The sequence below is a fragment of the Phascolarctos cinereus genome, unplaced genomic scaffold (assembly GCF_003287225.1).
Source record: "Phascolarctos cinereus isolate Bilbo 61053 unplaced genomic scaffold, phaCin_HiC Scaffold_4;HRSCAF=312, whole genome shotgun sequence".
Taxonomy (NCBI): domain Eukaryota; kingdom Metazoa; phylum Chordata; class Mammalia; order Diprotodontia; family Phascolarctidae; genus Phascolarctos; species Phascolarctos cinereus.
The window spans coordinates 170,998,576-171,012,842 of NW_027555847.1; the positions used below are offsets into that span (position 1 = coordinate 170,998,576).

The following is a 14,267-nucleotide window of genomic DNA, read 5'->3' on the forward strand; positions in this document are numbered from 1 at the left end:
CACAGAGAATCAATATTTCATCATTAACAGTTAAAACTACCACTTTAAAAGAGCTGCTTACCCAAGTTCGGAGGCTAGCTTCTTTACCTTGAGCAGGATGTGCTGAACCTGGGTGATGCTTCCAGACAAAGGCCTACTCTGTAGCTGCTGCCCTTCCCCTCTCCTTCCTTTCCCAGGTGGAGAAGGGCTAAATCAAAGATGAGGGTTAAAGGGTGAAACTCTCTTCTCCTGTGTGAGGAGTTAACAGATACCTTTCTTGACCCAAGGGAAGGGAGTGGGAGAAAGGAGTGACTAGGGCTGTGAGGAGGGGTTTCAAAACTCCTTAATGATCCATCTCAAAACTTCCAGAATCTTCCAAGATATTTTTAGCTGTTCTAACTTTTCCCTGTAACCTCCATGAAGGAGGATTCAGGGGTGTAGAGGGAAGGGAGTAAGTAAGCCTCAGGGAACCAGAAAGCAAATGGGGTTTTCCCCAATTCCTTAGTGCTGGAGAGAATTGACAGAATTGGGCATACACTTCCAGATGGGGCATTTGTCCTTGGTCCTTGTCCTCTATGCTGCGGAAGGTGTCCCTAGGTCCATGGCCTTGAACTGACCCACTGGACTGAGAGTCTGAAAGTGTCAAGTCGAGTGGGAGACAGCCTCATAACTGTGTGCCTGAAAAGTACCTCCAAGCCTTGGTGCGTGGAGAGCGACCCCAACTGCAGAGCAAGAAAGGTGGGGGGGGAGGGGTGCGGAGGCTTATATACCTTCCAGTCTTGGCCGCAGAACTTGGAGTTAGGCAGTTTCCCCATATGGGCCACCAAAATGTTGAGGTTTAGGGGTTCAAGGATTCTGGGACCCCAAAATCAGAACATGCTGGTCCTGTCCAAAAGAATTTGACCGAAACCTTCTTTCAGCCAAAGACAAGGTTTATTAGAACATCAGTCATATTGGGCAGACTGTTAAGGAGGCTGAATGTTAGTGAGCTGTTGGCTAAATTGTAAGAATCTGAGCCCACTCCAGTGTCTTTGCCAAGAAAACTCCAAATGGGGTCACAACGTATTAAGACATGACTGAAAAATGACTGAACAACAACAATCAGCAAAATATTGCATTGGGTGCTGAGTATACAAAGCTGAATAAAACTGTCCTTGACCTCAAGGAGTTTATATGTTGGTAGTGATGAGAATAGTTATTTAAGATATAAAACAACACCTGATAATGGTCTGAGTTTAAGATGAGTGAATTAATTATCAATTGTCTAGAGTTAACGGTGCTATTAAGTGATTGTCTAGGAGGAGTTAACTGCTGTTCTTGTCCTAATACTTGCCAATTAATACAAGGAATTTTTCAAGACTAGGTATAAACCTACTGGAATCAAAGCAGAATGTTCTGAATAAAAGAGCAGGAATTACAAGGATATTTGAGATCAACAGACTACCACCTGTATTTGACCGTATTTGTTCAATTTAATTAAATTCTTTACTTCCCTGCAGTACTTATTTTAATCACCAGATGGCACATTTCTTTAATCAGTCAGAAAGGATTGGAGGGTGGGGCAGGTAGGGAGGAGGCTGAAGAAACACTACCATTTGACTTGTCAGAAGTGTCCAAGTAGTATTTACCCTAATGGGTAATTTCAGGTATCTTATAGAAGTTTCAGTTGACAAATTTGCCATTTGTTGTTGCTTCTTAGTTCTAGTTACTGGAGCTAAAAGTTACTTACCTTCGAAGTTCAGGTGTTATAGTTTTTGAACATTGCAAAGCACACTGTAGCCCAAAATGAAAACCATTCAGAGCTTTTCTGTATTGAGTATTGTATAAAACTTTGGTGCTTCTAATTTTTTATGTACCAACATTTATTTAAACCAGACTTTTTTTTTTTTAATAGGAGGAACTAAATGATGCTGTAGGATTTTCTAGAGTCATTCATGCCATTGCTAATTCTGTAAGTGAACCAGACCGTTTCCTTTAGATAACTTCTATTAAATCCTTGAGATTAACATCTTGAAATGACAGAGTATAGTGTTAATAAATTTAAATTTTTGATAATTTTGGGATGATAAATGTGGAAGAAAATTATTAGATGTTTATAGATAGACATTATTTTTAATGAATTTTAGACATCTAAATTGCAAGGATCTTTATCAAAATGGAAACCTGTTCCTACAGTGTGTGAAAGGAATATACTATATTGTTTTTATTGATTTACATAAAGAAAGGAATCATTGTGGTTTGTGTTTGAAAACAATAACAAATAAGAAGGGAGTTGGGGAGGAAAGCAAAGAATTTGGCAAAAAAAGGATTTTAGGCAGCTCTAAAATTTTTTTAAAAAAATAATTCTTTTTAATGCAGAAAATGCTACAGATAGACAATATGGGAGGGTATGTACTGTTAACCTTATGTTTTTCCTTTTGCTCTAATTGTATTTGGATATTATATTGGCTAATCTTACTACAATTTGATGTGTTTTTCAAAATGTGCTGATAACTTAGGTGAGTTTTACACATGTATTTCCACTTTTCCCTCTCTCTGTCTCTCTCTTCTTCTCCCTTCCCTTTTTCTCCCCCTTCCTTTCTTATTGATGATATGTGCCAGATTGGAATGATATCCATAGTTAGCTATAGACAGATGGTGACGTACGGCATATTGCTCTTCACATTACTGCATCTAGGTCTTACAGATAATTCATGGTGCTCTGTGCCTACAGGTTGGAATCTGGGACCTTCTTCCTGGAACCAAATGTGCTTTGAGAAAAATCTTCTTTTATGTAGTCCCTTGTACTCTGAACTTTGTAGCAGGGAGCATATAAGGCCGAAGAAAGTTCCTAGGACATAATTCTCTGGCCCTCTTTACCTGGCGTAGCATAATGTCTCTCTCTGAGCATAAGCATACTTTGAATGACATTGCCATGATTCTTCCCTTAGCAATAACATTTCTCAGTCATATTCAATTCAACATATTCTTGTGAATACTCTTTATTTGTATTGTGCTGGGGATTGGGAAAGATAGAAAGTTTATTTGAGATATGATGCCTGCCCTTGCAGAGCTTATAGTCTTACTTTTTTTTAATATGGCCTCAGACCCAGCTGTACAGTAATGAAATTCCATAGTAACAGTTTCTCTGAGTGCCTGTTTGTATAGTTCTTATGGAATTAACATTCCCCTGTAAAGTAGTTTCATCTAATGTGCTTTTTATAGAATCCAGTAACGTTATGAAGGGTATACTTATTATCTTGCTGTTATATTTGAGAAAAGCATGCTAGATGAATCCACTTTACAGGGGAAAACTAATTTCATAGGAAACAAAATAAATGGACATTCAACTTCCATTTGGTGATGACATTTGGATCTTCAAACTAGGATGTCTAACAGCTTACCAAATTGAAATTCTACACATTTCTTTTGCCCTACCTCTTCTTTTCTGTGTAATTCATGACATCTTACAGCTATCTTAACAGTAAGGCCAGGAACCATCCTATGGGGAAAAAGAAGCCCAGTTTATAAAGTTCCTCTAACTTACCAAGACATTTTGAAAAACATGTCATAGTTTTAGAGTGTTTTTTATCATTTAAAGCTACTCAGAGATACTGTACATAAATAGTATATTAGAAAGACACCTAATTTGTTAAATAGATTGCTAAACAAGACAGGGGCTTGAGAACATGTGTGATTCCGCAGTTTTCATTCGATAGAACTTATATTCCTATCATTCAAGTTGTTTTAGAGTGGTTTGTTAGCTAAGGAAGGGGGAAAAATCCTGCCATTCTATTGTACCAAACTGATGTCATAATGGTTTTTGTTGAAATGAGTGTTTACCTGCATAGACAAAAAACTCCATTGCTTTGTTCCATTATTTAATTTTTAGTAAATGGAGTAATTGAAAAATTGAAAAAAAAATTTCTTTTATTGTGGAAAATGCTACTTTTAAGAAAATGTCATATATGAACTTTGACATATATGATGATAGTGGTGATATCTGTTTTTGCATCTTGAATACAATTGAATGTTAGTTTTTACTGTTTAGTATTACTGTTGGAGCTATTTTAATTTTTCTGAATTTGTGAAGAAGAGTTTTATTATTAAGAATCCTACAAAGTACATTCAAGATTTTCTTACAAGATGTTTGATAATCCAGAACACTCAACTTTTATAAGTTTGACACTTTTAAAATTAAACTCCCCAAATAGAATTTTAAATTATTTTGGATTATAGAGAATGGGAAGACAATGTCTGGAAAAAAGACAGCTCGGGATCATTTGATCCTTTCTTACCATGGTCCTTTCTCTCCAAATAAAAAAAAATTAGGGGAGGAAAGAGCATAGGCTTTTTTAAAAAAAATAAATTTTATTGGTATCTTTTTTTATGTCACCTATATTTCCCAATGAATGTCTCCCATCCTCTGCCAGAGTCCCTTATAAGAAAGAAATAAAAAAGAGTAAGAAAGGGAGAAAAAATTTCTGTGAAGGTAAACAACATATCCAAAAACCCCTCTAAGCAGTATAGTAAATATAAGTATAACAAATGTCTACAATGGAACCAGAATTGTACTTCTTTGTTCTTTGAAATTGGTATCATATACAGTGTAATGTAATACAAAGAAGTTATTTTATAAACCTAACTCTCTTTAGGGCAAACTTGTTATTGGGCATAATATGCTCTTGGATGTCATGCATACAATTCACCAGTTTTACTGTCCATTGCCTGAGGTAAGTGATTTGCCAATCCTTGTTAACAATTCCAGGTAATACTCTTCTGTATTGTTCTTTTTTAAAATTTATTTATTCATTCATTCATTCATTCATTCATTCATTCATTCGCTAGGCAATGGGGTTAAGTGACTTGCCCAGGGTCACACAGCTAGTAAGTGTTATATGTCTGAGGCTGGATTTGAACTCAGGTCTTCCTGAATCCAAGGCCAGTGCTCTATCCACTGCACCACCTAGCTGCCCCTACTCTTCTGTATTGTACACACACACAGTTTCTTTCTTGCATGTTATGTGTTCCATAGAAAGGAGCTTATTAGGCAATAGAGGAGGTCCTTTAACTTTATATTACTGAAGAGACGTGTACACTATTTTAAGTAACGTCCGTGGTATGGCAGGGGGGTAGTCTTCACTCAGTGTTGTTTACCTCTTTTCTATTGAGAATTGGTTCCTAAATTATAGGAATTTTTTAGGTTGCTGATTATAAAACTAGACACAGAGACATTAGAGGTAGGTGATGTTTTAGGAAAAAATAACAGTTGGGTAATGAAAATATGCATTCTGTCATTCTGGATGATTTTATGCAGGTTTCTGGTCTTATTGGGATTTCTTTCCTTAAAAAAGTTGAAACATTTTTTTTTGATAACAGACTCTTTCTATCAAACACCCAGATTTGCTTCTATATACATTAAATTCTCAAAGATGAGTCCTTTGATTTTGACAGTCTGTCCCATTGATTTACTTCCCACTTTTTAAATCAAAACCAGAAGGTTTTGATTGAATGCTTCTTTATAGTATTATTCAAGATGCAGAAGTGCTGATCTCCCTTTGTCCTTATGTCTAGATCATTTCCCTTGATAGTCTAGATTTTTTATTTTTTCCAAATGAATTTTTGATATTTTACCAACTTCTTTAAAGTATTCATACTTTGGTAATTTTATTGTTATAGCATTAAAAGTATAAATTAACTTTGACAGTATTACCATTTTTATTATGTTGGTGTAGCCTAGCTGGGATCACCTAATATTCCTCTAGCTATTTAAATTCTTAATTTCTTCAAGAAACACTTTGTACTTGAATCTTTTGGGTAACATTATGTGGAAGAGACCCTAGAAATCAATCAGTCTAACTATCCTTGGGGTATGGGCCTGTTATTGATGAACAGTTTAGTAACTTTTCTTGCATAATTCCAAATTGTTTTCCAAAAAGTTTTAGCCAGTCTAAACTAGGTCTTTTGTAATCACTGCCAGTGTGATGGGTGAAAGGTGAAACCTCAGAGTAATTTTAATTTGGATTTTTCTTACTAGTAATTTGGAGCATTTTTTGATGGTGTTATTTATAGTATACATTTGCACTTTTGAAAACTGTCATTTTCCATTATCCTTAAAAGGCTATCTATTGAGGAATGGCACTTAGTCATATTTCTGTGTCCAGTTCCTTATAATATATCTTGAATATCAGTTTTTTATCCTAAGTTTGATACAAAGATATGTTTTTCTTACTGGATACCTCCTTTTTTTTGAATTTTATTTCTTTTGTCATGCTTTTTAATGTAATTAAAAAAGATTGTTTTATGATTTCCTCTGTCATTTGGTTATCATTTTCTCCCAGTCATAGCTGTGAAAAATACTTTTGTTATTTTACCATTTTTATGATGTTACCTTTTATATTTAAGTTACTTTTGGAGAATATTGTAATATATGGTATAAGGTGTTAAACTGAATTTGTTTTTTGCCAAACTGCTTTCTGGTTCTTCTCCTGGTGGCTTATTGGATTTATCCATATCTGAGCTATGTTCCATTTACTTCTAGTTTTTGTTTGTCTGGTCTGTTTCATTTTTTTGTATTTTTAACCGATTACCTAATGATTTTTATAATTACTGCTATAATATGGTTTGAGTTCCAGTAATATTAGTCTTCCTTCCATTCCTAATCTTTTCCCTTGAAATCTTTGACTTTTTTTCCTCATTATTCCTCACTAAACCTTCTCAATTGTAGAATCACAGATCTATAGCTAGAAGGGAATTAGTTCTGAAGTCATCTAGTTTTACCCCTTGTTTTACAAATGAAGAAACTAAGGCCAAGGGACAGTTTAAATCGCTTGTCAGAGGTCACACGGAAAGTAAGCATTAGAGGCAGGATTTGAACCTGGGTTCTCTGACTCGAGAGTCAGTACTCTTTCCTTCATCTCATGCTGCCTTCCTCTTAAGGAGCCATTTTTCTCTGCCCTAGCATATTTAGAGCCATAGTATGTAGAGCCAGAAGAGACTCAAAACATCATCTGGTCCACCTTGCTCACTTTACAGATGAGGAGACTGGTGTTTACAGAGGTGGAATAACTTATCCATCATCTAGTGATCGTAGAGAAGAGAGCCAAGTTCTCTAATTACAGATTCTCTTTCTTAAAAGCAGTGACCTGTTTTCTATCTCTTTTGTGTGTTCACTACCTGGCATTGCATCTTGAGCCTACTGAACTCTTAAAGGCTTAATGAATTAAGCACAATACTTGAGGTGTTTGATCAGTAGCAAGTATAGTGAGAATCCCTTTTCCCAAAAGAGACATAATGTCTTTTTAATAACAGTCAATTTTGTGAACACCTGCAGATTAAGCTTGGAGAATCTCAGAGTTGGAAGGTACTTTAAAGCCCCCCTAGTCCAACCTGTCATCCAGTGTAGTCATTGCCTCCATCACATCACTTAAAAGTAGTCATCCCACTTCTGCTTGTAAATTTCTAGTGATGGAAGGCATTTACTACCTTACAAGGTAGTCAGTTCCATTTTTAACATCTTCAGTTTTAGAAAATTTTGCCTGACATCGAGGGAAAAACTTCTGTTTGTTTTTGCCTGCTGGCAGCCACACAAAATAAGTATTTCACGTGAGCAGCCTTCTGGTAATCACAGACAGTTTCAGTTGTAAAAGCAGAGCCCGCTTCTGGTTTAACATCTGTTATACCTTTGACCAGTTTTCAAGTTTTCTAGATTCTTCACTATCTTTATTACTCTTATGATGACATGCTTTTTGCCATTTGTCAAAATCTAGTGGTACTTTAGAAAGTGCTATGTCCTGAGTCAGAGGATATTGGTTTTAATCCGGACTGCCACTTAATACTTACTGTGTGGCCTTGGGGAAATCACATAATCTTTCTGGGTCTCAGTTCCTTCATCTATGAAATGAGAATGTTGGACTCGATAACCTGTAAAGTGCCTCCAAGCTCTAAATCTTTTTTTTTAAAATTAATTTATTTTGAGTTATCAACAATCACTTCCATAAACTTTTGAGTTTTACATTTTTGTCCTCCTCCCTCCCCACGTGCCTCCCCAAGACGCTGTGCAGTCTGATATAGGCTGTACATATACATTCTTATTAAACATTTTCACATTAGTCATGTTGTAAGAAAGAATTAGAACCAATAGGAGGAACCACGAGAAAGAGGAAACAAAGCAAAATGGACGGAAGAAAAGAGCAAATAGTATGCTTTGGTCAGCATTCAAACTCCATAGTTCTTTCTTTGAATGTGGATAGCACTTTCGATCATGAGACTTTGGGAGATGTTCAAGCTCTAAATCTTTGGTTCTGTGGTTCCCTTCTTGCTATTCTCCCCCTTAGTGGTCTCTTCTCCTACTTTGGTCTCAGTTTTTACTTTTAGAGATAATTTCCAAATCTCTGTCTTCACTTTCAACTACTCTCCAAAACTAAAGTCTCATATTTCCAACTGCATTGAATATCTCTACTTGGATGTCCTGCAAGTGGTGTAATGGATAGAATGTAAGAGTTGAAGTTAGTATAACCTGAGTTCAAATCCCACCTCAGACACTAGGTATGTGACCCTGGCCAAGATATTTAACTTCTGTAGGCCTCAGATTTCCTCATCTGTAAAATTGTTGGGTTGGACTTGATGACCTATAAGTCCTTTCCAGCTCTGAAACTATGGTCCTGTGTCCAGAAACTTGCCCCTCCCCCAATATATCTGTTGCTATTAATGTCATCATCCTCCTACATAATCCTTCTGTAACTTAGGAATTTTGTGTAACTTTTCCATCTCTCTCACTTAACATATTCAATTATTTGCCAAGTTTTGAGTCTTCTTTTTCAGTTTTATGTTGGCAACCTTTTTTTTTTTAAATTTATTTTGAGTTATCAACAGTCACTTCCATAAGCTTTTGAGTTTTGAATTTTCTCCCTCTCCTTCCCTGCCTCCCTCTCCAAGATGGCATGCAATCTGATATAGGCTCTACATATACATTCCAGTTAAACATATTTTAATATTAGTCATGTTGTAAAGAAGAGTTAGAACCAATAGGAAGAACCACAAGAAAGAAGAAATAGAACAAAACAAAAGAAAAAAAAGAGCAAATAATATGCTTCGATCTGTATTCCAGCTCCATAGTTCTTTCTCTGGATGTGGACAGCATTTTCCATCATGAGACTTTTGGAGATGTCTTAGATCCTTGCATTGCTGAGAATTAAGTCTAATAAAGTTAGCCATTTCACAATGTGGCTGTTACAATGGAGATTTTCTTCTGGCTCTTTTAAATATATCCTGGAAACTATTGTACTTGTCTGTCTATTTTTCATCCCTCATCTGACAATATAACCAAACTACCTCATTGTCCTATCATGTGTCTTTGGCGATATCCTTACACGCACACATACACACACGCGCGCGCACGCACACGTATGTGTGTGTGTTATATATATATATATATATATATATATAAATACATATATACATACATACACATGTATATTTGTATTATGTATGTGTGTACATACATACGTATTATATATATTGTGTGTGTGTGTGTGTGTGTGTGTGTAGAAGTAATTGTTGGTAATAATGCTGAAATCTACTTAAATCCTTTATGTATTTTTTTTCATGGCTTTGCAGATCACCTTCAGTTTTAGTTCTTCTGAAATGGAATGTTCCATTATTTTTGGTCATAAAGCATTACAAGGAGAATATTGGTGTTAAAAAGATGGGCTTTTATGAAAATGAGCAGCTTGGTATCATTGAAAATTCGAAATATCTTTTTCTTTCCCCATAGAAAAGTGGGGAAAAAATTCCCAAAGGAGACAAATTTAAGATGAACTTTTGGGGAAAATACGGCTTATTACAGTTTCAACATCATTAGGAAAAATTTTTCCTCTGAACACTATCTCTTTGTGATACATTACTTGTTTTTGGTGCAGATAATAGAAGAAGAGGGGAGAACCCAACTTTGTGTCTTTAGATTCCCAGGGGGAAAGAGAGTAATCTATATCTCATTAAAGCAATATCCTTTTGAATCATAAAAGTACAAGCATTTTCAGGTATTAGACATATGCTTTAGGTAAACTTGGCACGCAGTTTGAAAAAGAGTAATTACAGAAAGATATGGAAAGAGGAAATACTGAACTTTAGAATGAGGCAAAAACTCATCTAGAGTGTAAATGCTTAAGGCAGCTGTTTTCCAAATAGATGTTATCAGTCTTCAGATTAATAGGCGCTTTAACATCTAGAAGATTTTTCTTTCTTACCTAGATGACAGAGAATTGCATAGATTGTCTTCTTCCTTAAGACCAGTAAGTGATAGTTAAGATAGTAGATGGTTTCGTTTTTTAATTGTGATCCAAAGAGAGAGTTGAGCTGGTCCAGAATAGTGATCTGGAGATAGCTGGACGATGTATAAGTCACCATCATGGTGCTGATAATATTCTAATTCAGATCTTTGGGGATGAAGGATGGAACAAAGATGCCAGTGGTTCTCTGGAAGACATTCGTCATTATAGTAGGCACCAGGGTCCCAGGGATGCCGGAGCCACAGCCCTCTGTCTCCCTGATTGGCTCTGTGAGCAAGGCTGGGAGGCCCACCATGGTGCATTTTCTTAAGGATGATTGCCAGGAAAGTCAGGAGACCTAGTTAAGGAGGGAGAACATTTCAGGCATGGGGAATGCCCAGAGAAAATGCCCCTAGCCAAGAGACTAGTGTCTTGTTGCTGAAAAGCCAGGAGGCCAGTATCACTAGACCAAAGAGTACATGGTGGAGAGTAAGGTGTTAGAAAACTGGAAAGATAAGTTATGAAGGGCTTTGAATGCCTAATAGAGCATTTTGTATTTGCCCCTGGAAGCAATAGGGAACCACGGAAGTTTTTTGAGTAAAGGGCTACATGATCAGACCTTGCTTTGGGAAAATCGCTTTGGCGGCTGAGTGGAGGATGGATTGGAGTAGGGAGAAATACGAAGCAGATCTATGAGCAGGCTGTTGTTATAAACTGCGTGTGAGGTAATGAGAGCCTGCACTAGAGCAGTGGCACTGTTAGAGGAGAGAATGGGGAGTATTGGAGAGATATTGCAAAGGTGAAATTGAAAGGCCTTGTACAATAGATTTTGGCTGTGGAGTGAGAATGAATCTTGAGTTCAAGATGACTCCTGGGTTACTAGCCTGAAGGAACTGGGAAGATGGTGTTCTCTGCAATAATAGGGAATGTAAGAGAAGAGAGGGTTTAGGGGAAACAAAATGAGTTCTCTTTTGGACATATTGAGTTTAAGTTGTCTACAGGACATCCAGTTTGCAATATCTGAAGGGCAATTGGAGATGGGAGAGAGGAGGTCAACAGAGAGATTGCTGCAGAAATGTCTAATTTTAGCTCTAGCCTAATAATATTGCTTTCAAAATTGTCAGGGTAGCCTGAATAGTTGGAGATCATATGTTTTTACATGCCTGACTTTAACAAGTATCTTAAAGAGGTATTTGTATGCTTACTAAGTGCTCACCCTGCTTTTTAGTGTGTCTGTTTGCTGAATGAGCAGGTGTTTTTTTTTTATAACTTAGATAAATCTGACATATGCTCATAATTTTAATGTACTTGGTCTTATATGAAACCACAAGGTGTTACCTCTTACTAGACTCAGATTTCTTGGTTACATGCAAGTATTTAGAATGAATAAATAAACAAAGTGCTTACAAAGCGCTTACTACGTGCAAAGTATTGTGCCAAGTGGCAGGGATGTAAATAGAAAAATAAAACAGTCCATACTCTCAGGGAACTCACATTTTAATGGAAAGACAGCACACATAGCAGGTTTCAGTTGCAAGTCAGATGAAAAGGTGCCATGGTCCTCAGGGTGCAGCAACAAAGCAAATGTTAATGTTTCTTCTTTAATAATGTTTCCACTGATAAAATCATATCAGTTTCTGATGTTGAACCATTTGACAAAGATTTTGATGGCAAGAACTTTCTTTTCTGAGTCTTCAGTAACTGTAGCTATAGCATCTGCAGGAGCAGTTGCCAGGCTGAATCTCCACAGGGGATGTTTCCCAAGATGACTGTAGGCATTCAACCAGAAGCATTGCCATTCCTTAGGTTCTTGGGTTGAGCATCCTGGGCTGTCTTCATCAGTGTGTGAGAGGGGAATTGTGGTCAAGGGTGGTGGTGGGACTGGCCTGTCACATGCTCCTCCCTGTCTTTCTCTCAGGATGCTTTGCTACTTTAGCTATGGGCCTATAGAAGAATATAACCTTATGAATTTTTTCAGAAACATCAAGATTTTTTTGTATGATTAATTAGTTCAACAGTTTTTCATCGGTACTATTATTTTGTAAGCACACATTGTTGTTCGAATTTTGAGTTTTCAAAGGCTCTTATGAAATAAAATCTCAAACAGAAGTAGATCTTAAAGTTGTTAACTTTAGAATGCCTTTCTGAGGTGCCACAGTTCATTTGGAAAGTTTCTGGAAACATTCCTACAGAAAGGACAAAGCCCTGGATTTTGAATTTTTCGTATTGAACATAACAATTTATGGTTATGAATATAGAATATGTCAATCTAGCTATAATGAGTTGATGTTTTGCATTTTAGGACTTAAATGAATTTAAGGAGGTAACAACATGTGTCTTCCCCAGGTAAGCTTTCTTTTTAGTGTTATCTTTCACATGAAATAGCATTTGCCACAGATATATTTGGAGTTGCACTATATGTATACTGTAATTTCATGGGACTGTGAGCTGGAAGAATAGGTTGATAGACTCTTATCTCTTGTGGATTATTTACTGATGGTTTCAAAATTTTAGCTTTGTGATTATTTTTGGAATTCCTATTTTATGAATTCTCAAAGTAAGACAGCTTGGGTGTTGGCACTGAATCCATGGTGCGAGAGGGTATTTTGTCTTTTTCTCTCTCTTCATATGCATTCTGAAATGAAAAGAACTGAGGAAATTTGCTGAGATGATGATTTCTTGTAAAATTATTGAATCTTAAAGATATTGAATAGTCTATAGAGTGCTTTGTAGAGAGGCAAGATATAAGAGCAAGTGTTTTTAGCCCTTAAATTCATTGCCTTCAGATTTTAGTGCCTTGGAACAATTAAAGTTGATTTTTACTTCTGGAAACGTCAGGTCAAATATTAAGCACAGAGAATTCAGACATTTTCTATAAGATGAAACTCAGACCTAACACTATCTGAAGACTGGGAGAGATTTTAATGGCGCCAACCTGCTCTAGGTATACTATTCCTGTACCTCATACACTGAAATTATTTTTCTGTGGTGGAAAACAGTAAGTTTTTATGTTACACTAGTTAATTTTTTAAATTTCTCATCCATATAGCACTATAGTGATAAAGTATCACAGATCTTTAATGTTATTCATGAGTATAGGAATTCAGATGGAAAAGTTGAGTAGTAACATTTAACGGTAGAAATTATATAATGGTATGAGAATATTCTGTCCTTGAAAATATCTGAAGAAGATTAAAAAATGTATGAACCCTCAGCTTGCTATTTAAAGTCCTTTGCATCCTGGTTCCAGCCTACCTCTCTAGTAAGTACATTACTACCCCTCATACAGTCTATAATACAGCCAAACTGACCTACTTGGTCTTCCCTGAACTGGCCATTTAAAAAAAAAATTGTTTCCTGTTAACAAGCATTTATTTTCAATCCTTCCCAATCTTCCCTTGATTTGAAAGAAAATAAAAACATTTGTAACAAATATGGTTAGTCAAAACAAATTTTAGACATTGTCAGTGCCTAAAAAACACGTTTCATTCTGCATCTTGAGTCCATCATCCCTCTGTCAGGAGGGTAGATAGCATAATTCATCATTATTAGCCCTTGGGAATCATGGTTGGTTATTGCTTTGATTGAAGATCTTAAGTCTTTCAAAGGTTTTGTTTTTACAGTGTTGTTGTTAGTGAATAAATTGTTGTCCTGATTGTGGCCACTTCACTGTATCATTTTATACAGATTTTCCCAGGTTTTCTTGAACTCCTATCCCTTTCATCATTTTACAACAAAATATTATTCCATTGCAATAATATACTGTAATATGTTCAACTGTTCCCCAGTTGATGGTAACTCCTTAGTTTCTAGTTCTTTGCTCCTACAAAAAAGGGGTTATAAATAGTTTAATTAATACATATATGTCCTTTTCCTCTTTCTTTGATCTCTTTGAAGTCTGGATATATTAGAGGTATCAGTGAGTCAAAGGCTATTCATAGTTAGGAGACTTTTTGGGCGTGGTATCAGATATTTCCAAAATAGTTGAACTGGTTCACAACTTAGTGATTTGGGTGCCTGTTGTCTTATAACCCCTCCCAA

The 14,267-nt window shown here is 36.1% G+C and overlaps 1 protein-coding gene across 4 annotated transcripts in view; it reads left to right on the forward strand.

Annotated features, from left to right (window-relative positions):
* Positions 1-14,267, forward strand: part of PARN (poly(A)-specific ribonuclease) — a 180,083-nt gene that overhangs the window by 23,595 nt on the left and 142,221 nt on the right. For 3 of the 4 annotated variants that reach the window (XR_013485983.1, XM_020972533.2, XM_020972534.2), the window contains exons 12-14: positions 1,874-1,930; positions 4,614-4,691; positions 12,529-12,572. Coding sequence is in view for 3 of the 4 variants with exons in the window: in XM_020972533.2 (XP_020828192.1) it covers positions 1,874-1,930; positions 4,614-4,691; positions 12,529-12,572 (179 nt within the window). In the remaining variant the exon portion in view is untranslated. The remainder of the gene's footprint in view (positions 1-1,873; positions 1,931-4,613; positions 4,692-12,528; positions 12,573-14,267) is intronic. The other variant, XM_078152781.1, reaches the window with a different exon arrangement.